Genomic DNA, 26,835 nt, shown 5'->3' with positions numbered 1-26,835 from the left:
ACCTATCAAGATAATAAAATTTAAACGAAGTAATATGTTTTAAACAAAATCAAACTCAATATCTAAGTGTTTTAGAATATTAAAACTACATAAATATGCATATTATCATGTATGGCAGCCACTCCAACCCTCAAATCAGTAAAATGAAAAGAAATGGCAAATGTAAGGAATTGCTTAGAACTCAAGAGTAGTTGTATAAGAATTGCGTACATTTTTCTCTGTGATTGTTAGCTTTTATATTGTAAGAAAACAGAGTCAATTATAGTATTTCCTGAAAATTCAGCTAGTACTGGCTAATTGATGGGAGATTCCACCAGTTAATTGATGAGAGATTCTACTGGCTAATTGATTGGTGATTCTGTGATTACAAGCATAATAGGGATCTGCTTGACTGTACCTACTAACGGTAACTTTATATGAAGACTCAACTTTTTTAGGAGAGGGTGAGTCTTGATGAAGGACTAGATGCTACAGTATACGGGTCTTCCTTTTCACGGATGGGACCACGTATCGGCTTGTCAGCCTCTTGCCGTATGGCCCTGTCTTATGATGACAACTCATGGCTCATTTTAGGCAATTTTTGTATTACATCAGAGGTCCCCCTGTTGGTCTTTGATTCTTCAGATTCGAAGGTGACAGTTATCTTAACGATCTGGGGCACATGGCTAATTTTGATTAGCCTTTCCCTATTCACGTCGCTTCGCCTGCTCCTGTCCATCTATGATGATTGCCTTGTTTCTCGAGATGCATTTAAAGTCTGCCGTTGAAATTGCCAAATAAGAACCCTTCTTCTTCTCCAAACATCACTTTTGCTCACAACTAACATCTTTACTTTAGAAAAGACTCGATCACTCCTCTTTTTTCATTCATACTTCCTTGCTTTCACAGTAATTCCTATTTGCTTTTTCTTTTTAAAATAAATAGGAATACTTTCTCTTCTTCTCTTACTCCCGGTGAAATTTTTGCCTCAAGCTCCCCTTCCGACGGCCGAGTCCATGCCCTAACTCCAATCGTTCCACTAAGGATGACTCATGAAAGCGAAGGTAGCCTAATCAGTGACATCTCTTCTATACTAACAGAGCAAGATATGGATCGCCTTCATGAAAAATACCAAATTTCTCGAGAAACCTTCTGCGTCTTTGCTCCATCCTCAAGCGTCCGCACAGATGACCATATTGCTGCGAAGGATACCATCATAGTCTATAAAGAGCAACTAAATGCGAGTCTTCGATTCTCCATGGACCCATTTTTGTTGAGGTTCTTCAATTCGATAAACTTTTAGTCACCCAACTACATCCCAATAGCTGGAGAATCTTAGTGGCCTTTTGCTTTTTTTGATTTAAAAACAATATTCAACCGAGCGTGGCTTTCTTCTCTTAACTGTATCAGCTGGGCACTCGAAGAAATGAGGATTTTTCAATGGGAGGAAATGTCAGACATTGTTTTACTGGATACCTTCTTCTCTAAAGCGATGGAAGAACATGTTTTTTATCCTCTGTCATTGGACGTTCGGGGGTTTTGGATGCCTGCGAACAAGCTGGAACATGTGGGTGGAGTTGAGGAAGGATGTGATTTGAGCATGGAGGAGTGAAGAAGAGGTTTTAGACTTTCTCCAAAGGATGGCAACATCCCAGAAAATGGACATCGCCAAGGCGGTGAGGAACGCTATCTTATCTTGGCAGAGTCTTCTTCAAGCAAGCCAGGATCAGGGTCCTTACACCCAACTTTAGGGAAAGCACCTCCCTGGCTATCGAGTAGGGTATTTTTCTTTTCGAATTCTTTGGTTCTTCAAAATGACTTACTTACTCACCTTTTGCTCTATGTAGATATGGCTAGAAAAAAGAACAAGTTTGTCGAGGCGGCTCGTGCCTCCTATAAGGGCAAAGCTATTGCTGGAGTATCTGGTCTAGCTCCCAAATAGGCTCATCGGGCGGGTGAGATAATCATGTTTTCTCCTCCTCTACCCCCTCCTATAATAGAAGAGTTGGCCCCTTCTTAGCCTAAGTCCTTTACAAGGGGTGCCTCTACAGTAGTCCATGTTCCCGAGCCTTCTACAAGGGGCGTCTCTACAGCAATCCCTGTCCTTACTGAGCCCATTCCAGTAAATGCGAGGTTTGAGTCTTGTTGCCTCGTAGCATCCAACACCTGGTGCTAGCGCTAACCCGAACGACCTCTCTTCTTGAGAAACCCAACCTGTCAGTCCTAATGTCCAAGAATACTTTAAGGCCCGGGGACCGTCATCGCCTGAACAAGGTCAAGAAGAACGATCTTTTTGATAATATCATGCACTCCCATGGAGAGTGTCCTCTGTGTGTATATGGCCAAAGAGCGAAACAAGGCTCTGAGGTGAGAGTTTGGGGCTCAAAAGATGAAAAAAAGACTTCTTGTAGAGGAATGCTCGAGGTTGAAGACTCAGGTTGATAAAGTAGAGGGTACCATAAAAGAAACACTAGAGTCAGTAGATAAGCTTCAGGCAGACCTAGGTGAGGCTGACGCTTTCAAGCTTGCCCTTGAGAATTGGACTATAAGTATTGAGGATCAAGTGTCCATGCTTCAGCGCCAAGTCCAAGAGCTGCAGTCTCGGGTTGAGGAAAACCGGATCACCTCTAATAGAATTGCTGAATTAGAGGTTGAGCTTCAAGAGACGGTGGCCCGGGGAGGAGAGATGTTCGTCGAGGGCCAAGATTGATAAAAAAGGAGTTGGTGAAGCAGTTTCTTTCTGAGAAATTTACTTGGATAGATGACATCTTTTTAAAGGAGAAGGAGGGCGAGGGCGATGACAAGTAAGAGGAGGAGAGGATTGGAGATATCGACCTAGTCTCTGCAAAAAATATAATAGATGTAGGAAATATTAATGTAATAGAAACTCGAAAAGAGGAACCTGAAGTCATCCCTCATCCTTTGTAACCTTCTGAGATTTTAATAAAAGATATTTTCTCTTATATCTTTTTATTATTTTTATTGAGTGCTTGTATGATCGGTACTCATCCGTAACCCTCTTTCATTTATTATCAAACCAAACTTGAATAATTGATAAAAAAATTACTAAGGGGTCAACACCCAATCTTAACACCCGGTCACTAGTATAACTAATGGCCAATAAATAAATTGCCTTATTTTCAAAATAGGACCAACACCTGGACATGTGGTCTAGCGGATACCCGCCCTGCGGCTTGAGCATAAAATACCTAGGGGATTTTTTTGGCAAATAGGGCTAACATCCACTTGCGTGGACTGGCGGATTCCCGCCTTGTGGCCTGGTCTGAAAATGCCTTAGAAATTTTTATATGGGACTGACACCCAGTCGTTGAGCTTGGCGGATACCCATCTTGTGACTTGGGCATAAAATACCTTAGAAATTTTTATTTGGGACTAACACCTTATCGTTGAACCTGGCGGATATCCGCCTTGTGGCTTGGACATAAAATATCTTAGAAATTTTTATATGAAACTAATACCCAGTTGTTGAGCTCAACAGATACCCGTCTTGTGGCTTGGGCATAAAATGCCTTAGAAATTTTTATATGGGACTAACACCCAATCATTGAGTCTAGTGGATACCCACCTTATGGCTTGGGCAGAAGATGCCTTGTTTAGCGAGTCTAACACTCGGACTATGGCCTGACAGAATCCGCCTTGTGGCTTGGTATAAGATGTCTTGTTTAGGAGGATTAACACCCGATTATGTCCTGATAAAACCCGCCTTGTGGCCTAGCATAAGATGTCTTATTTAGCGGAACTAACACCCGGATTATGGTCTAGCGGAACCTACCTTGTGGCTAGGTATAAAATGCCTTATTTAGCGAGACTAACACCGGATTGTGTCCTGGAAAAACCCACCTTCTAGCCTGGCATAAGATATCTTGTTTAGCGGAACTAACACCTGGATTATGGCCTGATGGAATTCGCCTTGTGGCCTGGCATAAGATGCCTTGTTTAGTGAGACTAACACCTGGACCGTGGTCTGACGGAACCCTTCTTGTGGCTTGGCATAAGATGTCTTATTTAGCGAAACTAACACTGAATTATGGCTTGACGGAACTCACTTTGTGTTTTGACATAAGATGTCTTGTTTAGCGGGATTAACACCCTGATTGTGGTCTGGTGGAATCTGCCTTGTGGCCTGGCATAAGATGTCTTATTTAGCGAAACTAATACTCGAATTATGGCCTGGCGAAATTTGCCTTGTGGCCTTTAATGAATGCTCTTTAATCTTTTTAAAGAAGACAACCCTATCATTCCTTGTCATTGAATAACACAACACATAAAAAAAGTACATCGTTAACTGTTATTGATAAAAATTTTTCAAATTACAAATATTCCAGGAGTAGAGAATGCTCGACCATTTAATTTGGCTAGCTTATAAGACCCTGGATAAATAATCTTCAAGATCCTAAATAGTCCTTTCCAATTTTCGCCCAACTTACCAGACTCGAAATTACCACTTGTTATATATGTTCTTTTAAGGGCTAAATTTCCTATATTAGAGACATATGCCCTGACTCTTCTGTTGAACATTTGGGACATCTTTTACAATTCGTTTATTTTCTTCTACCATCACTAGGTCCTTCTGCAATTACATGAATAACCCATACATGTTCATGATTAGGGGTACTTTTAGGAGTTTTACCTCAGGTTCGGGCCTTCTCTCTTCTCTATTCTTTCTAGAAAACTTTCAAAATGTATCGTCTCTTATTAACCTCTTGATCTCGTCTTTTAGCTACGGACACTTCTCCATTGTATGTCTATGGTCTTCATAAAAACAACAGTATTTGGTCCTATCTCGCCTTTTGGCTCTCTTAGGGTTGAGTTTGGGAGGCCACTTGACCTTCTTGTCATTTTTTCTGATCCACATTAGACTATGTATTTGTGAGTCATTCAATGGAGTATAATTCTTATACTTACATAAGTCATCCCTTCCTCGGGAGACTGGATAACTTTTGTAGTCTCATTCATATCCTCGCCTCTTTAGGTTTTGCTTTTGCTTTTATTTTTGATCCGTCCTTTTGTCCTCTCTCAACGCTTGGATTTCATCATCCAGCCTAATGTACTTCTAGATTTTTTCCATTAGCTATTGGTACGTAGCGACTGGGTTCTTGATTAGGGAATCTATGAACTTGACATTGCATGTTCCTTTCTTTAATGCTTCATATGCTATCTCATAATTTAATTTTACCACATGTATTGCTTCTGTATTAAACCGTGAGATAAAGCTACTTAAAGACTCACCCTCTCCTTGACGGATCTTTCGCAAGTCAGAGGAGAGTTTTTTAGGGTGTATATAAGTAATAAACTTGGACTTAAATAACATAGCAAATTGTGTAAAACTCTAAATTAAACTTGGGCTCAGATATTGGTACCATTTCTGAGCCAAGCCTATTAGTGTTGACGGAAACACTCGACACAATATGAAGTTGTTGATATCCTGAAACTGCATGGTCATCCTAAAGATTGTCAAATGACTTTTAGGATCTGTTGTTTTGTCATATTTGTCCAAACTTAGCAGCTTAAACTTGGTTAGGAAAGTTTTTGCTAAGGCCTCTTCTGATAGGGGCGAGACATTGTCCAGGATATAGTTCTCCTCCTGCTCCTTTTGGTACCTTTAGACAACCTATACTAGTTTCCAGTCAACATCCTTCAGAGCTTCGTTTGATGATTTCTCTTCCTTAAACTTAGCCTTCCCTTCGGACAGTGTCTGGATCACCTATGTCCGAGTTCTTGAAGGTATTAACTAGGGCTTCTTTCCTTCCTTTGGGAGCCATGAATGATACCTCCCCCCAAGCTTTGTATTGCTCGATAATAGTATGCAACCTTTTGATGTATTGGAGCATTTGCTCATTGTTTAGATTATTGTGTGCTGCTTCCTTAACCATAGAGAGTGTGTTTTGTCCACTGCCAGGAGTGGAAAAAATGATATCGCCCTTATTGGTAGCAATCTTAACAGCAGCTTGTGAATTACTGGCCATTTGAAAGAGAGAAAAGGGAGGTTTCTTTTTAAGAGAAAGGGAATAAGAGACCAGTTTTAATCCAAATGAATAGAGAGAATTCAATGGATTTTTCGGCAGCGGAACCAAATGATGTGGCCAAAATAGAGCTGTATGTGATTGGTCAATCCTATAAGAAATAGAATGTGAGGTAGTTAGCGCTTATGATAGCCACTCTGATGCTCAAGTCAATAAACTGAAGAGAAATGGCGAATGTAATGAATTACATAGAACTAAAGAGTAGTTGTGTCAGAATTGCATATATTTTTCACTGTGATTATTAGTTTTTATATTGTAAAAAGATGTAATTAATTATAGTATTTTCTAAAAATCAGGTTGATGTCGGCTAATTGATGGAGATCCCATCGGCTAATTGATCGGCGATTTCATGATTATAGGTGTAACAGATATCTACTAGACTATACTTGCTAACGGTAACCTTATGTGAAGACTTGATCTCTTTAAGAAAGGGCGAGACTTGATCTCTTTAAGAAAGGGCGAGTCTTGATGAAAGACCGAGTGTTATGGTACTCGAGTCTTCCTTTCCACGAATGGGACCGTATATCAGCATATTAAACTCTTATCACATAACTCTATCTTATGATGATAACTCATAACTCATTCTAAGCGATTGTTATATTAACCAATTAATAATACCAATAACAATATTTTCTTTCCCACCTCTAATAATTATAATTAAAGAAATTATAATTTATATTTGAAGTTTTTAAAAATAAAATTTTGTCATTATTTTATTGTAATGTTAAAAGAATAAGAAAACTTACTTTCTACTATTAATATTAAAGTCTAAATAAAATAATTAATTATTTTGTTTAAAATACTTTTATTTGTAATTTTTTAATAATTTTAAAATATATTTAAGAATTTCAAATATTTAAACAATTTAAAAAATATATTTAACTAAGCTGATATGCATAAGTAATATATATATATATATATATATAGTTACAATATAAAGGTTATTATGGCATATAACGTATGCCATGCTTATGCTTTTTTTTTTCTTCGGGATTGAGAAAGTTTGATAGCAACTTTTAAATCAGTATGTATCCCGATAATAAATATATTTAAATAAATTTAAAAAATTTTAATTTTATCCAATTCTAAGTTTTCAATTCACATTATTGCAACTTAAAATTTAAATGTTTAGAAAATTGACACTAAAATTTATATTTTTTAATAAATACTAGAATTTATTTAAATTGTTAAAATATTGTCCAATTAATTACTTATTAAATTTACAAGAAAAAAAATAAATAAATACGTAACTCATAATTTCCAACGTTGATTTATCTCTCACTAAAAGACGAAAATGTCTCTGCGAAATTTTGGTAAACGACAACTGACTGCCAGGCTGTCATAAAGTTACCTACACTCGCGCACTTACTGTGAACAACACACCGCGTGGGCAATTCAGTAATTACGCAGACCAAATTACAAAATAACAAGTGTCAATATAATATCGCGAGTAATGATTTTAATCAGACGATGAGGCGAGTGCCGATACTTTTTCAAGAAAGACATCTTTCTAGACATCGGAATTGAAAGGCCAAGGTGTATGGATATTGGCTAGTGGATCGAGATCCCATTCATACAAGATAGACACGAGCTCGCCACACGCCCCTACACGTGGTTCGTATCTTACCCTCCATTTCATAGTTAATCCAACGGTTAAAAATAAACCCCATCCAGCCTGGAACTCTTCCTAGTATTTTGCTCAGTCTATTTATATCCTCTGCATTTCTCTTCCACCACACCATTCTTCATCTTCATCTCCATTTTTGCCATAAATTCTCAGCTTTTGAGCCATAATTTCTCTCTGTTCTCTTTTAGAAATGCAAGCAACAATGTTTCTGAGAGCTGTTTCAGCTTTTCCTGTGTCTACCAGACAGGGAGATGCTGCTTTTAGCCCCATCAATGGCCTTTCTTCTTCTTCGTCTTCTTGTTCTTCTTCTCCTCCAGTTTTGACTTTATCTCCAAGAAGGGGAAGAAACAGTTTCGCCGTTTCTGCCTCGGCGGAGAGCGGTGTGCTGACGGGTGTGGTGTTCCAGCCATTTGAAGAGGTCAAGAAGGAAGCTTATATGGTTCCTATTGCTCCTCAAGTTTCTATCGCTCGTCAGTTCTATGAGGATGAGTGTGAAGCTGCATTAAACGAGCAGATCAAGTCAGTATCTTGAAATCGAGGAAATTTAATTTGATCCAAACCCCAGATTTTTATTTTTGTGGTTGTTTATTGTTTTTCCCCCTTTTTGCAGTGTGGAGTACAATGCTTCCTACGTATACCACGCCATGTTTGCATATTTTGACAGGGATAACGTTGCCTTGAAAGGCCTAGCCAAGTAAATTTCCTTCTCGTCTGGTTCATTTATTTTTCTAATTCTATGATGAACTGAGGTATGATTCATTATGAAACCAGATTTTTCAAGGAATCCAGCGAAGAAGAAAGAGAACATGCCGAAAAGCTAATGGAGTATCAGGTACTTTACAAAATTTTAAGCCTCTCCTTGAATATTCCCTCATCACAGATTCACAATCACAATCAAAATCTCATTTTTTTTAATAAAGAAATTGTGGGTATCTGATTAATGTCTAATCATTCTCCAATTATGATAGAACATCCGCGGAGGGAGAGTAAAACTACACTCTATACTGATGCCTCTGTCAGAGTTTGATCACGCAGAGAAAGGAGATGCTTTATATGGTAAAATCTGTTCGACACCATTGTATTTTAGAGTGAAGGTGGATGGCCTATTACAATTATTGCAGGATCTGTGCTGGTTTATGTGTTTCCTGTTAATTGGCAAATAAAGTTCTTTTACTTTATATATCCACATAGTTTTTGGCATTGCTGATATTGAAAATTGTTTTTCTGTGCTCTATCCCAAATTGTGTCTGTATCTAGTTATCCTTGTTTTTTTCCAGTCTTGCTTTGATATACAAGTATGATTTTATTAGAGTACAATTTTTTCAGGGTGCAGATAATTCATAGTAATTGTATATGGACTATATGCTATTTGTATGGATGCATCTAGATGCTGTATGGACTGTGGATTTGTTAAATCAAATAAAATGCATTTATCCGAATTTTTTTCACCATATGTTTCTCTTTTTCATCTCATGTTCCAAGAAATTTGCTATCCTTAATCTGACATATATTATGTAGATGTGGAAACTCCTTATCTGTATTCTGTAATGATCAGTATTTCTTGTTATTCAAATTAACTTATGTTGTCTTTGGTTCTGTGATTCAGCTATGGAGTTAGCATTGTCTTTGGAGAAGCTGACAAATGAGAAGCTGTTGAACTTGCACAGTGTAATGCTTCTTTACCTTCAAAGTTTCCTTTAAGTTCATTTCTTCTATGATAAAGCATCTGGCATTTTCGAAATGAATATCAAACTTTTATGTGGTTTTCAAGTTTTTGTCATTAACCATGCCGTATCTTTGTCAATACAGGTTGCTTCTCGAAATAATGATCCACAAATGGCAGACTTCGTTGAAAGTGAGTTTTTAGAAGAACAGGTGAGCTCAAAGATATTCTTTTTTCTGGATTCATGGGAGTATTTAAGCATGGGTTTTATTTTTTTTCTGTAGAAAAAAAACTACAGAAATTTGTCATTTTAACACCTTTTCATACTTTTTCTATCCAAAGCTGAGAATAAAATTGGAAACCCACCTGGGGAAGAAGCATCATAATGTCATTGATGAAACTTTATATGTATGAACTAATTTGAATTTTCTGATAGGTTGAATCCATTAAGAAAATATCAGAATATGTGACTCAATTAAGGATGGTGGGGAAAGGCCACGGTATGCAAACTGTTCATAATCTTTTCTCTACTTTCTTCTTCATTCTGCTCTGTTCTATCCATAATTTAGTATCTTCATCGTCTTCATCATCTTCATCATTATTTGGTACTAAAGTATAACTGTTTATGGCTTGTAGGAGTCTGGCATTTTGATCAGAAGCTTCTCCATGAGGGTGATGCTGCATGATGAAGATTTTACTTTTATCTTGTTCTTGGTTTGAGTATGTTCTTTGGTATTGAAGTTGTAGGACTCTTCTTCATTGGGAGCTTTAGCTTGTTAGAGATAATAAATTGGCATTGTACTATGTAGGGTGTATAAATATCAATGTAATACAAAGCAGGCAGCTGTTTTGATTAAAGTAATAGCAATAACCTCTTGGTTTTTCTTTACATTTTTTAATAATTATCGTTAATGAAGGTATCTTTTAATAAATTTTTTAAAATTATAGAGATATTTTAATATATTTTTTTAAAATTAAAAAATAAATAAATAATTTTTTCATATTGTAAGAGTTAAATAATAATTTTTCTACATGAATTGAAATAATAAATTTATGAAATTTTATATGTAGATGGAAGATGGATAAAAACAATGGAATACTTGTAAATATGAAGCTACAAACTTATGTAGCAGATAAAGTGTCTAATAACGATAAATGAAAGGATGCGTTTGGTTATAAAAAAATATTTTTTATTTTTATTTTTTTATGTAAAATTAGAAAAATATATTCATATAATATTAAAATTTATTTTTTATTAAAAGAACTAAAAAATATGTTTAAATTATTATTATCTTTTATTTTAGAAAATAATATTTATTTTTTTATAATACTTTCACCTTAATTTTTATATTAATTTAAAGTAAAAAGAAAATTTAATATATCTTATATTAATTTAAAATAATTTTTTCTATATATTTAAATATATAAATATGATTATTAAAAATTGTATTTTATTTATATAAAGTTTAACTGTACACGAAGTTATATATTTTTCACTTTGAAGAATTTTATTTTTAATTTTTTAATATAATAAAGAAAATATAAAAAAACTATTTCTGTATTTTTTATTTTTTTATATAATAAAGAAAATATAAAAAAACAATTTGTATTTTATTTTTCAATTAGAGAAAAAAATTAAAAAATGAATACATTTTTCAACTTTTTAAAAAATAATTTTTATTTTTAAAATACAAAAATATTTTCTGTAATTAAATACACTCTTGATTTTTATTCAATGTCGACTTGATTTTTATTCAGCTTCGGAGAGTAAGTTGGATGAGCAGTGGATAATGAAAATAAATTTAAGTCCCCATTTATTTTATAAAAAATAATTTTTTAAAAAATAATTTTTTATATTTTTTAATATTTGAAATACTTAAATACATTAATTAATAAAAAATATTTTTTAATAAAAAATAATTCATTTTTTACATTTTGAAAATTTTATAAATATTTGTATACATAAATTTATTAATATATTTTATTTTTAAAATTAAAATTAAACAACATTAAAAAGGTTGTTCTTTTAAAATATTTTTCAGAAAATATTTTTTTAAAAATAAATTATTTTTAACAGATAACCGGAGGCTTGATGTCATTATACTTTTGTGCAGTTGAAGCTGAAACTGCTGGTTTGACCGCCCATTCCTTTTCAACCCATTAATCTATGACAGAGTATTGTATAAATTAAAAAAATTAATCAAATTAAATTAATTAAAAATTTTAATTTAATTTTTTATTTATTTTAACTTAATTTAATTTTTAATTTTAAAAATTTTAATTATTTTAATTCGATTTGATTTGATTCGATTTTAATAAAAAAATTTAAAAAATTAAATCAAATTAATTAGTAATAATAATATATTATTTTTAATAATATAAAAAAATTAGATCATATTAAAATTAAAATATTTTAATTAAATTTTAAAATATTAAAAATAAAATATAAAAATAAAAAAATTTATGAAAAATACAAATCGATCAAATCGAACTGAACTGAATCATATCAGTTTGATTCTATTTGATTTTTAATTAAAATCGATTCAATTTTTATAAATACTAAAATTTTAATTTTTAATTTATTCAATTTGATTTAATTAAATCGAACCGATTCAATGCTCATCCTATTTATAATATTTTAAATTGTAATTAATATTTTTTTAATATAATTAATTTGTGTGTGTGTTAAATTAAATTCTTTTACCCATTAAAATCAAATAAATAAAATATTTTGTAGTATTTAGCTTATTATAAATAACTTGCAGCTAGTCTAATTGAAAGTCTAAATTAAAAAAAAAAATGTAAATCCTTGTCCGGCAATTATTACTAAAATCTCTCCCATACAAACAACCCGACCCACCATGAGAAAACATATAGAAATTTCTGCATCTCTACTCAAGCCACCCTTGCTCGAAATCTCAATTCAAAATCCATCACTTTAGAACTTACATCCTAATCTCATCCCTTCACAGATTGGGACGGATCATCAAAGAAGACAATCACAAACATTTCGAGCACCACAAAATAATCAATCTACAGCAAGGTTCACAGCAGCGAGATCTGACCCACCATTAAAATTAATTTTTTTAATTGAATCACATAAAATTTTAGTATCAAATACGATAACTGCGGAGTCTCCTCTCCTCCGAGCCGGACCGGAGCCATGATAGCCAGAGACGAACATGAAGACGTCCGCCGACCTTCTTGCAGATCCAGTCTTTTCGCAACCCTTCTTGTACGCGTCTTGAGGTGAATTAAATAGCCGCCTGACATAAGTAAGTGGAACTGACACCATCGTACGGACCGAGCTGGACGACAGCGACAGTTGTCCCTGTAGTCACTAGACATCATTGGCAAGCAAAAAACAAAGGATAAGAGTGGAAAAGGTTGGATTCTCAGGATAAAACTAACTCAACTATTTGTAAACATTATTTTCTGGATCTCGGGACATCAAAATATTTCATCGATTTTTAAAACAACCAACAAAGATCAACAACACCACCATAAAACAAATGAATGTAACTCCTGCAAAATCAACATACCAAATACATCACCCAAAAGTAAATTCAACAAAAACAAAAAAATTATAACAAAAATAAAACCTTTATTTAAAAATAGGAGAGTCTGATGCGAAAACATGAGAATTCATTTTCTCTTTTATTTTTTCTCTAAGTTTTTAGTTTTGAAATCATCATAATCATCCCAATTAATGTAAACACTATCTATTTAAAAAATAATAATAAAAACAAAAGAGTTATCTATTTTAATTTATGGTAATGACCCAAAGGAAATTGCTTATAACACCCAAACATTTAGGTAAATAGCAGTTGGGTCAGCAAAAGAATATTCCTATTAAGGTAAATATATGCTGTCATTCATTACCCGGGAAATGAAATTACCACATTGTATATTTTAAACTTTATGTTTAAATTTTGAAAATGATATTTAAATATAAAATTAAGATGTTTTCATCTTTTATGGTATTTTTAGATTAATTTAAATTCACATATAGGATTTTTGTAGTGCAGTAAATATCAAAAGTAATTTTTAATTTTAAAATTTGTCCACTGTATATAATTATTATTAGAGAGATTTATAATTTAGTCATTGGATATTATCATTATTAATAAGTCAGTCCCTATATTTTCAAAAACCTATTAAAATATTTTTATTTTCTCTCCGCTAATAAAATAATTATTTCATACTCTTTTCCGTTAAAAATAGATAAAGGATGAGAGATAAAAATTTTAAAATCCAATTTTGCCCTCAAATAAAACTCTTTATTTAGTCTTTGGATATTACTATTATTAACAAGTTAGTCCCTACATTTTCAGAAATCTATTAAAATATATTTATCTTTTCTCATAACTATTAAAATGTACTTATCTTTTCTTATATATATTAAAACGTGCTTATCATTTCTTTCCATCAACGAAATAGTCTCTCCTCCTCCTACTCCTCCTCCTTAAAAAAGAAGAAAAAGTAAAAGAAGAAGAAGATGATGATGAAGGAGAAGAAGAAGAAAAAGAAGAAAAAAGAAGAAGATGATGATGATGAAGAAAAAGAAGAAGAAGAATCTCTTCCTCCTCCTCCTCCTCTTTAAAGAAGAAGAATAAAAAGAAAAATCGAAGAATAATCAAAGAAGAAGAAGAAGAACCTCCTTAAAGAAGAAGAATAAAATGAAAAATCGAAGAATAATCAAAGAAGAAGAAGAAGAAGAAGAAGAACCAAAGAAGAAGAAGAAGAAGAAAAAGAAGAAGAAGAAGAAGGAGGAGGAGGAGGAAAAGAATGGGATAATTTGTGTTAGTGTATATGCCCTAGGCCATTATCTTGGACCTTTTTGTATGTCGTTTTGGTTATTAATAAAAGAGATTTTTATCATTATTATTTGTTTGCATGTTACATAATAATGATTATCATTCCTGATTACATATTATTATGTTAATAATAATAAAATATAACTGGTATGATTATTGATTGATAATCATGAGATGATTATTGATTGATAATCATGAGATGATTATGTATATGTTGATATAATTCAATAATCATAAATACTTGTTAGAGAATAAAGTATTGGATGGACCTGCATTGAGATCACTACATAGGTCATTGTCATAAGTGAATTCCAAAGTAGTTATGTCTTAATCCTTTGACTTGAGATTGTCATAATTTCCAATATAAGGACTATTATGTTTTGACATAACCAAACGTTGTCTTTAATCGGACAATCATGAAGGTTATGATTGAGCATAATAGAAATTATGTAGAGGATAATGAACAATCAAGATAGAATTTGTCCATCTCTATGAGAGAGACATCTTCTGGGTCCCTCGATAAGTGAGACTGAGAAATGCATGGACGTGCTCAAATAAATTGATAGTGTGATCAATATTTGAATTTATCAGTCCACTTAGAGATCGAGAAATCATAAGTTTGAACAGTATAAGTTTGACATTGACCATGACTTATGTTCAAACTAGATATCGTGTGACAAAAGGATTAATTCATGTTCTATTTATTAGGTTTTATTGGATTATTGATCCTCATATTAGTTGGGTAGTCATAATGTCTCGCTAGAGGCCACTTATGACTTATGGGCCTTGTGGGACTGGGCCTATTACCAATTAATGTGAGCCTATAGGGTCACACACAAAAAAACATTGTTGATGTGCTATGTCATATTAATGGGCTAAAAGCCCAAAGCCCATTAATATAATTAATAATAATAAACTATTATTATTATTAATCATTAATATAATTAATAATAATAATAAAGTGTTATTATTATTATTGATATTAATTATTAATATAGTTAATAATAATAAAGTGTTATTATTATTAATTATTTATTATTATGAGATAATAATATTTAAAAGATCTGCAGTCTATCTGTAAGTATTACAAATAAAGGACTCTATCACATAAGATATTTCAGTATCTGCGAGATTGTGATAGTGGGTTCTGAGCACAACTCTTTTAGGAAAAGAGTTGGTGGAAAACAAAAGACTGAAATATATAAATACTTCTACTACGAATTATGGGGGTTGACGACGACATTTTGAGAAAACTCAGTCTAATAGCTGCAGATTGTGGAGCACATAATCTATCCATCTTTGAGAGAGCTAGCACTCTAGAAGGATAGAAGATGTTCGTGTGGATACCATAGAGGATGTTCGTTTGAAAAGGCAGCACCATCAGTCCAACATTGTATCTTCTCAACGAGATTAACAGGTTAGTCTCAAATCTTTCTTGTGAATTAAACGAAGCATTCGAATTCTGGGAAAAAATGAAATCAACAGAGATTTTATTTTTCCGCTGCGCAACTGGGTTGCAATAATCTCAGGATTTCCCAACAATTTGGTCTTTTGCTATATTTTTAATGGCAGAAATAGACAGAATGACTATTTTATTGACGAAAAGAAAAGATAAGGACATTTTAATAGGTTTTTGAAAATGCAGAGACTGACTTGTTAATAATGACAATATCCAGAGATTAAATTGTAAATCTTCCTTATTATTATTATTATTATTAAAATTATTAACTATTAGTGACAAAGTTAGGCAATGGTTTGAGTTTTATGAATATGTACTAATGCGTTTATAATTTATACTATTTTATATTAAAATTGTAAGAATATCTTAATTATAATTTTAAATAGTTCATGTGGTGTGATAGGTGTATATTTTGCCTTAGTGTGCATTCTTCTTTATAAAATTAAAGTTAATTATGTTGAATTATGTATATTTTTTTTTGTTGCGATATTGATAGATTTTATATTTTTTGAAAAGAAAAGTTTTTAATTGAAAGATTTAGACAAAAATCAGACATGGAGTTGTCAGACTTACCTCATGCAAGGTGAGACCTCATGCAAAGCAAAACCTCGTGCAAAGCAGACCTTTGATAGAGCAGGCCTCGTGCAAAATGACTTATGAAATATTATGGGATTTTCGGATATAATTAGAAGACCCATTTAGAAAGGAATGCTTTTAAGAAGATCAAGAAATTAGGGATCATCACTTTTTCTTTCTAAGAGATATTTTCTTTTCTTTTTCTTTAGTTTAGGATTATCCATTTAAGAAAAAGGAAGGTTCTTTATATTGGGCATTCGGAGTTTATTCGGACTTTGAGAGTTTTTATTTTGGGAGTTGTATCATAAATTTCAGTAGCTAAACTCCTTTATATAGTTAGAAAATTTTCAAGGTGTAATTCACGAGGATTGTGAGATGAAATCAAGCTTAATCTTTTCTCCTCATTTCTGGTTTTTATATTATTCCTTTTATTCTTGAGATTATTATTTATTTAGTTGATATAGTCTGATCAATTGTTTAATTGAATGAATAGTATATAATTATTCGGATTCATTAAGCCTATAATTACTTGTGAGTTTGATATTTATGACAGACAATACTTTATTGTGGAATAATGTATTCAGATTTTACCGCCGCATTGAGTGAGCTTTTTGGTCAAAGTTAAATTTTTTTAATTTTTAATGTTGTTATCAAATTAAATCTTATTGAACTGAACACGTAGTTTATTTGTTGAGTAGGGACTAAGTAGTGAGCATGTTCTTTTCAGTCTTTTATCTAAGTGGATATTAGACTGTTAGACTGTGTCAACGGCTATAACTAACTGGCCAAAATTTGAGAACGGACATTCTTGCGTCTATGATCAATTTAAAGAATTAATATCGAGATATTCTCGAAATTAGATATTTTCTTACTCTAATTAAGTTTACTTTTACTTTCGATTAAATCTACTCAACTCAAATCCCTTTTTATTTTCACAGTTTTATTTTACTTAATTATAAAGTCAGTCATAGGTCGGTCATCTAGTCGTGTGCTCAACAAGTCATTACATTGTCATTAGGGCAACCACCAAGTATTCGGTCATAAGGTCGTCGACAGGTCATCAACTTGATATATCGTCAAGTCGACTGGTCAGTCAATCTAGTCAATAGGTTGATTATCAGACAAGTTCATCAAGTCGACAGGTCGATCAATATGGTAAATAAGTCTATCAATCTAATAGATCGTGAGAATGTCATTCATATTCTTGCACATATGTTCTTACAAAATAAAAATAATATAGGATTATCTTATTTTTTTAGATTTGACAATTATAATTTATAATTATTAGAAATTTTTAGTGGATTAGATACTCGTCGTATAGGTATAAAATATTTTTAAAATTCAAAAGTGCCACAACAATTTTTTAATGAAAATCTGGATGCAGATATATATTTGATTTAAATTTTAATTTAGCTTTGGTTTATATTTTAAAAAATAATATATTTTTATTATTTAATTGTAATATTAAATAATAGTTTATATAATAAGATTTATGTGTAAGAAGTATAATTGTATTAATAAAATAACATTTAAGTTATTTTCTTTGGGAATGATTTAATTTTTATAAATGATTTAATTTTTCCTTGATTACTAAAATGTTTTCATTAACTACTTTTACTTGATCTGATAAACATAAAAATGTAGGATATTTTTTTATTTTTTATTTTTATAAAATAAAGGGAGGCCTAAATTAAAAAAATAATTTAATAAAAAGAATAAGTAGCATGGAAATCAAAGCATAGAATGCAACCAATCTCCGAGAGAGTGCAAAAGGAAAAGAAGAAAAAGTTGAAAAAAGCAAATGAAAGACCACGTTGATGGAGAGGCCCACTGTGTGAGCAACAGAGTTGTCTTCCTCTTCTCGCTGTGCTTTTAAATGGTGGGATTGCCAAGCAGCCACCACGAAATGATTCTTCAAACCCATCTTTAAGAGCTTCATTTTACTTTTGCAGCTCAAAAATGGCTTCCCTTTGCCCACTCTTTGCTTTCTTTCTTCTTGTTTGCATATCATCTCCTTCCATCAGTCAAAAGGTGACGCTTTCTTTGTACTATGAAACTCTTTGCCCATATTGTGCAGATTTCATTGTGAATCATTTAGTGAAGGTGTTTGATGGAGGACTTACTTCCATCGTCGATCTTAGAATGATCCCCTGGGGCAATGCTTTTATCCAGTCTGATGGCACCTTCGTTTGTCAGGTTACAATACTTCTGCAGTTTTTTTTTTTTCTCTTTTTTTTGAATCTGTATGCTTGCTTGATCTTATTTCGACCAATTTACTTGTCAGATTTTTAAAACATAAACAATTTGTTGGGCTTAGTTATGCTGGGAAATGTGTTGGACATGTTGTTGTTGTTCTACTTCTACTGTAGTTTAGCTGGTTGCTGGTAGTGAATTATAATATATATGATTAAATGCCAATGAGAGAGTTCAATTCTTATAGATTTGTGTGTCTCCTTGGAACCATGGTGTCCTTTAAATTTTTATACAGCATCATGTTACACTGACAGCTCCTACCCCAAGGTACTGCAAGCTTATAGTATATTAATTCATCTGTCAACAAGTAGCCCTACATCACTGAGATTAATTGTTATTCTCTAATTTTAGTTTGAATCACTTCTTGATTGGGTTAAAATTTTTCTTTTAATTTGAAAAGAGATGAATAGACTGTATACTTCTGTGTTTAAGTACAAAGATATGCTTCTGTGTGTTTAAAGTACAAGTACATAATTTTATAGTCCACAATGATCCTTTACATGGATAATTAATCTCTAAAATTTTGCAAATAGGACAGTCCTCTTATCATGCTGGCTAATATCCCCTAAGTATTTTAACATAACATGTTGCAGCATGGGCCAAATGAATGCTTCCTAAATGCCATTGAAGCCTGCGCCATAACTATCTATCCTGATGTGGTAAGCCTCCTTTTGTATTTCTAGTGAAAAAATTGCTGTTCTTTAATCAGTTACACTATCCTTAGCTGACTAATTCTGAGTTTTGACATATTTTAAAGCAATGCTTTATGCATAAGATTAAAGTTTAATCCTGTACAAAACACCTTGTAGTGTTTTAGTAATGCACTACAAAAAATGTCATCTTATATATTTTTCAAAAGTAGCAGATGGGTGCTCACTCTTATTTTCTATTTCTTGATATTGCAGGAGAGGCATTTCAGTTTTATATACTGCATGGAGAGTCTTGCCCTGCAGAACAGACTCAATGAGTGGGTTAATTGCTTTGAAACAGCTAGGTTTGGTAAGGAACCCATTGATTGCTACACAAGTGGATATGGGAATGTGGTTAGGCTCCTTGCTTTTTTGCATTTATTCAAGTATTCTAAGTGCGTTTTGTTTTCTTGAATAGAATATGCAATTTTCTCTATTGGCAAACTTTTCTGGAGCTTGATGAATTTCATGATAACATGCAGCTTGAACAAAAATTTGCTGCTGAAACTGCCCAACTCAATCCGCCTCATAGATTTGTGCCATGGGTGCTTGTAAATAATCAACCTATCCAAGAGGTTTGTCCACATTTTAAGTCTCCATTCCCCTTTCCCATTCGAGTTTCAACAATGTGTTTTTGGTGGCACAGGACTTCAAGAATTTTGTGAGCTATGTATGCAATGCTTACCAAGGGACTCAAGTACCAGAGACATGCAAATCTTTGCCTACAGAGAGCAATTCATTTCAGAAAGAAATTCCCACTAGTCCAGTCTGCTCGGCTAACAAAACAGGCAACTTTATATCCTCGTCACGAGCAATTAATAAAAGCCCTGTGATCAACCCATGATTTATGCAATTCACTGCATCGAAGCTAGTCCTGTAGCGTGCATATGCTAGCTGCTCCTGCTGATTCATAGTATTCAGATTGGCTTGTCTTGTTTTGAACTGTAGGAATTGAACTTTCCACATATCAGAATTAGTACATATTCTAGAGCAGAAGCTATGTACTATTGTAGTGTAAAACAAGTTCTGGTGATAAAAATAGCTAGGATGTTTGTCATTGAGATGGCAGTTCTGTTATATTCTGTACTATTTAAATCTTTTTCATTTGGAATTGAAATGAATTATATATGGTTCACGGGTTGGGTTTGGAGGCAAGTTGCAATCTTAAAAACATTAGTTTGGTCCTTGTTTTAGATATTCAAAGTTTCAGACTTCGGTTACGCTCTCTGAAGAAAGTAGTCTGGTGAAGAGTTAGAGGCTTTACTTATGAGCAGATAAAACAAACTAGCCTGCAAAATTAGGTAATTTGTCAGTTCAGATTTTAGTCTCCTTTCTCAGCATCTTTTGTTGACACATTCCAAAGAAGGCGCTTCATCTGTTTTGCAATTATTATTGGACTTGGTAGTCAGTATGCATTAACTTGTAACTAGCAATTTACAAGAGGTCACTGTGACTTTGGAAATTAAACTTACTGCAGTAAACTAGTTGAACTTCTAGAATCTTGAAGACAATTGAGCCAAATCCAAAGGTTTAGCAATTAGCACCATCTCTGGTCCTTGTTAGGCCCCCTGTAATTATTTGAAAAGATGCAAACTGTAGAACGAAACATTTACAAGAAAGTTGATCAACATCAAATCGGCTGTCACTTGTTTTATTTTTCTTTTGGGGAATTATAGAATGCATTTAAGGGTATTCTTGACAATGAAATTTACATGTCCAACCGTTACAAGTCACGACTTTTCTTTTTGGCTTTGTTAGGTATCTAACCGTATCCGTTTTAAGATTAATTTAATACTAGCCTTGCGTTCACAGCTGCCCCTGCCCCTCCTAACAATGGGGTCTCTAAAGATCAAATTTAAGTCCGCTTGAAAGTGCAATCAAAACTTGTTGGTTTCCTACTGATGCAACGTTACAGTACCTGTGAGTTGCCTCACATATATACATATATATATATATATATATATATATATATATGCACACACAGACAGAGAGAAATACACTGTCTATAGAGAAGCCATCTGGTTTACTGTGCATTACACTGACAAAAATGCCTTGTTGGAAAGTTTTATTCCTCTTATTCTTCATTCCTCTCCTGTTGATCTTTCTAATTTCTCCATCAACTGTTTCTTCTTATTCTTTGGATGTGAAGGTTTCTTCCTCTGTAAAAGTTAATCTCTCAGTCTACTATGAAACTCTATGTCCATCTTGTGCAAATTTCATTGTAAAGAACCTCATGAGTATATTCAACGATGGCCTCTTTGACATCATCAATCTCAGGATGGTGCCTTGGGGTAATGCTCATATGAACAGAGTTAACAATACCATAGTTTGTCAGGTCAGGCTTCATCTTCTTCACCCTTTTTTCTTTTTCTTCCAGCTTGTTATTTGCCAACCATCTTGGGTTGACTTGATTAAGACTCAGAATGCAACGATTAGAATTTACATGGTTCATGTTATGTCAAATCTTGAGAAAATATTTTAGGGTTTCAATAGAATATGTTGTTCTTGCTGAACCAGGCCTGCAAGGTTTAGCTATGTGAACTTCAATGACCCAAAAGCCTCAAGAGACTACATTTTCAATCTGGGTATACTGGGAAATGAAGCTTCATTTGGGTTCTTATGAAAAAACTTGTGACACTACAATGAGTCAACTCATTAAATAGCAGGGCCCTCTGTTATTTTCTCTTGACTACTGTTTCACTTCACGTTGTTTCTTTCAAAACTAGGGGGGAAAAGAGAAGAAAAGGGAGAACAAAAAGTGTACACCCTGTTTGCAAATCTCTGTTTCCTATGCATCTTTTAAGATTTTAGAGGTGCTTTACGCCTCCATAGAATGGGTTCAAAAAATTCCATCCCACTACATGAGATAAATGATCATGAATGTGATACACTGACACCATTATAAGTTTCTGCATTTTTTAACAATTTTGATATATTTTTTTATTGTAATTTCAAAATTTGCAGAATGGTCTTGATGAATGCGAGTTAAATACTATACAAGCCTGTGCCATCAATGTCTTTCGTGATGTGGTAGGACCTGCTTCCTTTTTCTTCAATATCTGAAAATCATATATCCAACCCCTGCAACTATATTTTTTCTTTTTCATTTTGTGATATATACTACATTATACGAGTATGGACGCATAATTCAGGAGCATGTTATGTTCTGCTACTATCAGTACCTCAGTAATTGCTATTTGCCAGATCATTTTAACAATATTCAGTAAAATCTAATGCAGAACAAATATTATGGTTTGATATTCTGCATGGAGTTCCTAGCCATTGAGGGAAGGCACCAGAATTGGCAAACTTGTTTTGACTCATTGGGCTTGTCTGCAAAATCTGTTTTGAAGTGCTATAACAATGGCACTGGAACAAAGGTTAGTTTCATTTGTTTATTTTATTGAACCAAAATGGTAGCAGGAACATGAACGATAAGGCTGTGAAAACAGTATAACAATCTTACACTTCTGCTGTCTCATCTCACTATTCTTCTTTGCAGTGTCAATAATTATACATCATCAGTTATATTTTTTACTTCTTGCCTCATGTTATTATTTCTAATATCAACTGAAAATTAATTTCCAGCTTGAAGTTGAACATGGTTATGAAACTGCACATCTTGATCCTCCTCAATCTTTTCTGCCATGGGTTGTTGTGAATTATCAACCACTTGGAAATGTTAGTCCTTCAACCTGAGTCTCTCTCGCTCCCTCTGCGTGCTCGTGCTTGCCGATTTGTTACTTATACTACTAGTTTTTAGTGCAGGATTACAACAATTTTACAACTTATGTATGCAATGCTTACAAAGGCATTGTTAAACCCAGTGTCTGCAAATTGCCTGCAGCAAATATCAGCTCAATGAGGAAGGCAAGTGCAGTCCATCCAGTCTTCCACAGAGGTGAAGCTAAGAACTTGACTTCTTTGGGAACAATGAAGATAATATCAAGGTCAAGGAAAGCTTTCCAAAAGGGATTTTTTGGATTCAGAGGCTGAAATCTGATACTCTTATTTCACATTACTGGCTGAATACTACTATTTGAAATGATCAATTTTGCTTTTCCTTCCCCTGTAGTTTGACACTGCCGAATAACTGAAGCTGAGATATGATTTCATAAATTTTCTGTCATCAAGAAAATTGAAAAAAAATGTCTTGTATAATTACCACAATCCCTACTGCTGTTTCTGTGCACAACTGGGATGCAGTTAATCTATACAATAATATTAATAACATATTTACTCGAAGAAAGAATTCTATCCCCAATAGGGGAATTCTCAGATGGACTTCGGGACAGAAGACACATGAAAGTGAGTCCCGTGTCAATTTTTCAAGGGGTCCATGATGGAATCGTGTTCAGACAAGTTTTTCCAATGTGAATATCCTCTTAATTTCTCCATGCACAGACTCTCACTAATGGATGTCCCTTCCACTCCAAAATCATCTCATTGTTCCATTGTCCTCCAGTTCTCAACCTGTACAAGTTTTGATTTCCTTTCACCATTTCTGCAGCTTCTTCCATGCTTTCTCTGCTGATTCTCCATCCTTCCAGGCTGCTCCCAATCTCAACATTGCAGCTTGCTTTTATCTCCATCCACTTTTCCAACCAAACCTTGGATGAGATAAATGGGGACACAAAGAGACATTCCAAGGCCATTCTGGCTTCTGCAAGATGAACTGGGAAATTTGATTCTATTGAGTCAAGAAGGGCTTGGTAATGGGCTATATTCCCTTCAAAAAATGACCCAAAACCTGAGCAATCCTTCAAATTTTCCCAAGAATCTCCATCTGCAAGAGTTATGATTCCCCTGTTGGCAGAAATAGCCATTGATTCTTTAGCTACTGTTAGAAACTCTTCCACTGCCTTTCTGCTTCTCATCCTCCCCATGTGTGGAAGTTGCACCGTGCAATTAAAAGCTAACCATTCTCTTCTACCACCTCTTTTCTTCATTCTCTTTATCTCACTTGCTAATTCCTCAATTTCCATCTCTGCCACCTTCAACTTCAGACCAAATTGTCTTGCATGATCAACTAATCTCTTTTTAGCCTCTTCAAAACTCCATATTGAAGGAGCTCGATGGCAATTCTCATTTTCCCATTTTATTGCTGTCAACTTCACTCCCTTTTTCAGTCTTGCCAATGCCTCAAGCATTGGAGGCCACTGAACAGCTTCCCCCATGTCAAAATCCACTATATGTATCGTCTCTGTATCAGCAGGCAGAGCTTCAAGAATCACTGAATTAGCAGTGAAGTGAGCAAATCTCCCATATGGGAATATCTGGTAGAACACCCTGAAAGCTGAATCAAAGTTCTTGGAGGACTCTTTTTCTAGATAATCTCCATGATTCTCCACATCCTGGGACAAGTTGAATGCTAGACGCAACAAGGGTCCATCATTCAAGCTCACTTTGTCACTCACACATCTCATAATCACATCAGCAAGATCACTCTGTCTGTTCTCCATGGCTTCTCCATAAGCCTTCAGGAGGTGAAGGACACTCAATTGCTTGTCGAGCTCCGATTCTTCCCCTGGCAAGGTCAACGATGGTGGTGCTTCATTTGTCTTCACTGAATGGCTGGGACTCCATCCGCTTCCTTCACTAGCCACTTCTTGTGAAGGAAAACTACCCTCATTTTCGCTGAATACAAACTCCATATCTCCACAAAAATTGGGATCCTGCAAGAAATCGTCCACTGATAACGTGGCTTGGGATTGATCATCACCAGAAGTCATAGGAGATTGGGCAAATTGAGTTGGGAAGATGGTAGAAAAACAGGGGAATGAAGAAATATCAGAGGAATTATCATCTGGGGTGGAAAATTTAGAAGAGAATTCACAGGCATCAACATAAGCATCAATGTCCATGAAATCATCAAAGCACTCAACCTGATCAAGATTTGAGCTTATGATACTGCAGAATGGCCATGAAGGCTGAAAGACATGAGAACCCATAATGTTCTTACCCTTATCTGATCAGAAAAGCTGTCAGAAGGGGCTGGGGGGAGAGAGAGAGAGAGAGTTTGGGTGATGATAATGATCAGAGGAGTGATATTTATATTGGAATTTTGATGAACAGTGTAGATAACAACTGCCAATCGCTTTCTGAGGAGTTTTATTCTAACCAGGTTCCCAGATTGTTCTCCAACCTCTTCTTGGCAGCTTCTTGATGAATATTTTAATCATAGAGAGTTGAGTTGCACAACCTTTTCGATTTAATTACCTTCCCATTATTAAATTAAGTAAATAAAAACAAAATGTAATTATCTTGGGCTCACAGGCCTGACATGGAAGATCGATTAAGAAGAAGACAGAAGGCAGAGGCAGAGAAGAAGATTAAGAGGGGAAAGAGAAACAGAGAGATTTGATTATTAGGTAAAATGCAAGAGTTTATACAATTAATTTTCGGTTATTTTTCTTCTGAAATTACAATCAATTGATTGAAACTTCAAGTCTTTATTAATTATTTGTTTAGGAATATATTCTTTATCACCTGAATTATTTTAGTCCTTTTCATGAATTATTATTATTTTTTTTAAATGGGGTTTACCTTTTAGTTGATTAAAAAACAGAATAAAGAAGAAGACCAACATTCCAATTGGTCATTTTTGTATTTTGACTCCAAAATGGCCCATTTGCAGAGTGACAAGTATAAAAACTACACCTTGTAGTCATCAATAAATTTTCTTATTTGTAGAAGAAATCAAATTTATTGTCAATTTAATAAAAGCTTGTAAACTTCATGGTTTACCATTTTCTTGTCTGGTAAAAGCTTTACCCTCCTCTGCATGTCATGTCAAATTACACTATATGTTAAACCTTTTTCTTCTTGTTCCATTTATCAAAAAGCTTTTCATTTTATACTAAAATGAAATAATAGCTCCACTTATTTGAGAGTTTTTCTGCTTTGATAAAATAAATTACGAAAATTGAAAATTTTGATGTTAGATTTTTTTTAAAAAAAAATTATAAGAGGTTGTCCATTCCATGTTAGTTTTTAAAATATATTTAATCTGCTTTCAATATATTAATAATTCGATAATATGGTTATTTAAGCTTTTGATTATATGTAATTATTACTCTTTGACCATCAGACTTCTGACATTCGGGCTGAGCTTGGATCCTAGAGAAGGAAATAGATTCAAAACCTAATAAACTCCACTGAACAGGCTGACTTATCATCACACCATTCAACCCGTGACTAAAGTAGGTCGGATTGACCCTAGACTTGAATCCATCAGAGGAGAGCCTAGCTCGGTGACATGACAAGGGGTAGGAAAGCAGGTCCAGCTACCTCGCGACCCTGTCAGCATGCGCGCCGGAAGGGAATTAAATGGTCGTCTGACACAGATGGATACATTGTTACGTCCGTATATACGGATCTGTGTGACAGGCACAGGTGACACTGTATTAGGGTGGCGGTTATGTGTCACTAGAGGATAAGAGAAAAGAGAATAAATAGGGAATACGTGATCCCTCATACCAAGCTTGGACACACTCTGTAAACCCTATTTTCTCTAGATCTCAAAGGAGAGTAAAGTTCATTCAGAGGCTTATCTACAGTATCTTCCCCCTGAGGTCCAGCTGGTGGGGGAGGAGCTCCCTTAGGCTCCTCGCCATCAGAGTAGACTTCGGGAGCTCGAAGGGTCGCTAACAGAGTGGAAGGGGCATCTCTGGCTGCCTTTAGGCCTTGACTATATCCAAAAGCGAAATGCCTCATTATATATTTTCT

The 26,835-nt window shown here is 34.0% G+C and overlaps 4 protein-coding genes across 6 annotated transcripts; 3 read left to right on the top strand and 1 right to left on the bottom strand.

Moving 5' to 3' along the window:
- Positions 1-7,743: 7,743 nt before the first annotated feature.
- Positions 7,744-10,202, top strand: LOC110619936 (ferritin-4, chloroplastic). Its single transcript, XM_021763458.2, has 8 exons — positions 7,744-8,169; positions 8,261-8,344; positions 8,422-8,482; positions 8,619-8,706; positions 9,257-9,318; positions 9,460-9,525; positions 9,750-9,813; positions 9,950-10,202. The coding sequence occupies exons 1-8, from the start codon at positions 7,841-7,843 to the stop codon at positions 9,997-9,999; spliced, it is 804 nt and encodes a 267-aa protein (XP_021619150.1). The 5' UTR covers positions 7,744-7,840; the 3' UTR covers positions 10,000-10,202.
- A 7,716-nt stretch (positions 10,203-17,918) lies between these two features.
- On the top strand, positions 17,919-20,242 carry LOC110621343 (gamma-interferon-responsive lysosomal thiol protein). 2 transcript variants are annotated; one of them, XM_021765598.2, is made up of 5 exons: positions 17,920-18,361; positions 19,012-19,077; positions 19,324-19,461; positions 19,590-19,682; positions 19,754-20,242. In XM_021765598.2, the coding sequence occupies exons 1-5, from the start codon at positions 18,125-18,127 to the stop codon at positions 19,949-19,951; spliced, it is 732 nt and encodes a 243-aa protein (XP_021621290.1). In that variant the 5' UTR covers positions 17,920-18,124; the 3' UTR covers positions 19,952-20,242. The 2 variants fall into 2 exon arrangements, with proteins under 2 accessions (XP_021621289.1, XP_021621290.1); XM_021765597.2 differs by lacking the exon at positions 19,012-19,077 and having other exon boundaries at positions 17,919-18,361.
- An 854-nt stretch (positions 20,243-21,096) lies between these two features.
- On the top strand, positions 21,097-23,277 carry LOC110620476 (gamma-interferon-responsive lysosomal thiol protein). Of its 2 annotated transcripts, none has more exons than XM_043958726.1 (5): positions 21,097-21,442; positions 22,072-22,137; positions 22,347-22,487; positions 22,696-22,788; positions 22,871-23,277. In XM_043958726.1, the coding sequence occupies exons 1-5, from the start codon at positions 21,155-21,157 to the stop codon at positions 22,970-22,972; spliced, it is 690 nt and encodes a 229-aa protein (XP_043814661.1). In that variant the 5' UTR covers positions 21,097-21,154; the 3' UTR covers positions 22,973-23,277. The 2 variants fall into 2 exon arrangements, with proteins under 2 accessions (XP_043814661.1, XP_021619920.2); XM_021764228.2 differs by having other exon boundaries at positions 21,099-21,442; positions 22,876-23,277.
- On the bottom strand, positions 23,201-25,464 carry LOC110620475 (protein NODULATION SIGNALING PATHWAY 2). The gene has a single exon (XM_021764227.2). It carries the CDS (start codon positions 25,056-25,058, stop codon positions 23,493-23,495), a length of 1,566 nt encoding a protein of 521 aa, XP_021619919.1. The 5' UTR covers positions 25,059-25,464; the 3' UTR covers positions 23,201-23,492.
- Between the last annotated feature and the right edge of the window lie 1,371 nt (positions 25,465-26,835).

This window comes from Manihot esculenta, chromosome 8 (assembly GCF_001659605.2).
Source record: "Manihot esculenta cultivar AM560-2 chromosome 8, M.esculenta_v8, whole genome shotgun sequence".
Lineage (NCBI taxonomy): Eukaryota > Viridiplantae > Streptophyta > Magnoliopsida > Malpighiales > Euphorbiaceae > Manihot > Manihot esculenta.
The sequence above is the reverse complement of the archived record's forward strand: the minus strand, read 5'-3'. Positions and strand labels throughout refer to the sequence as shown.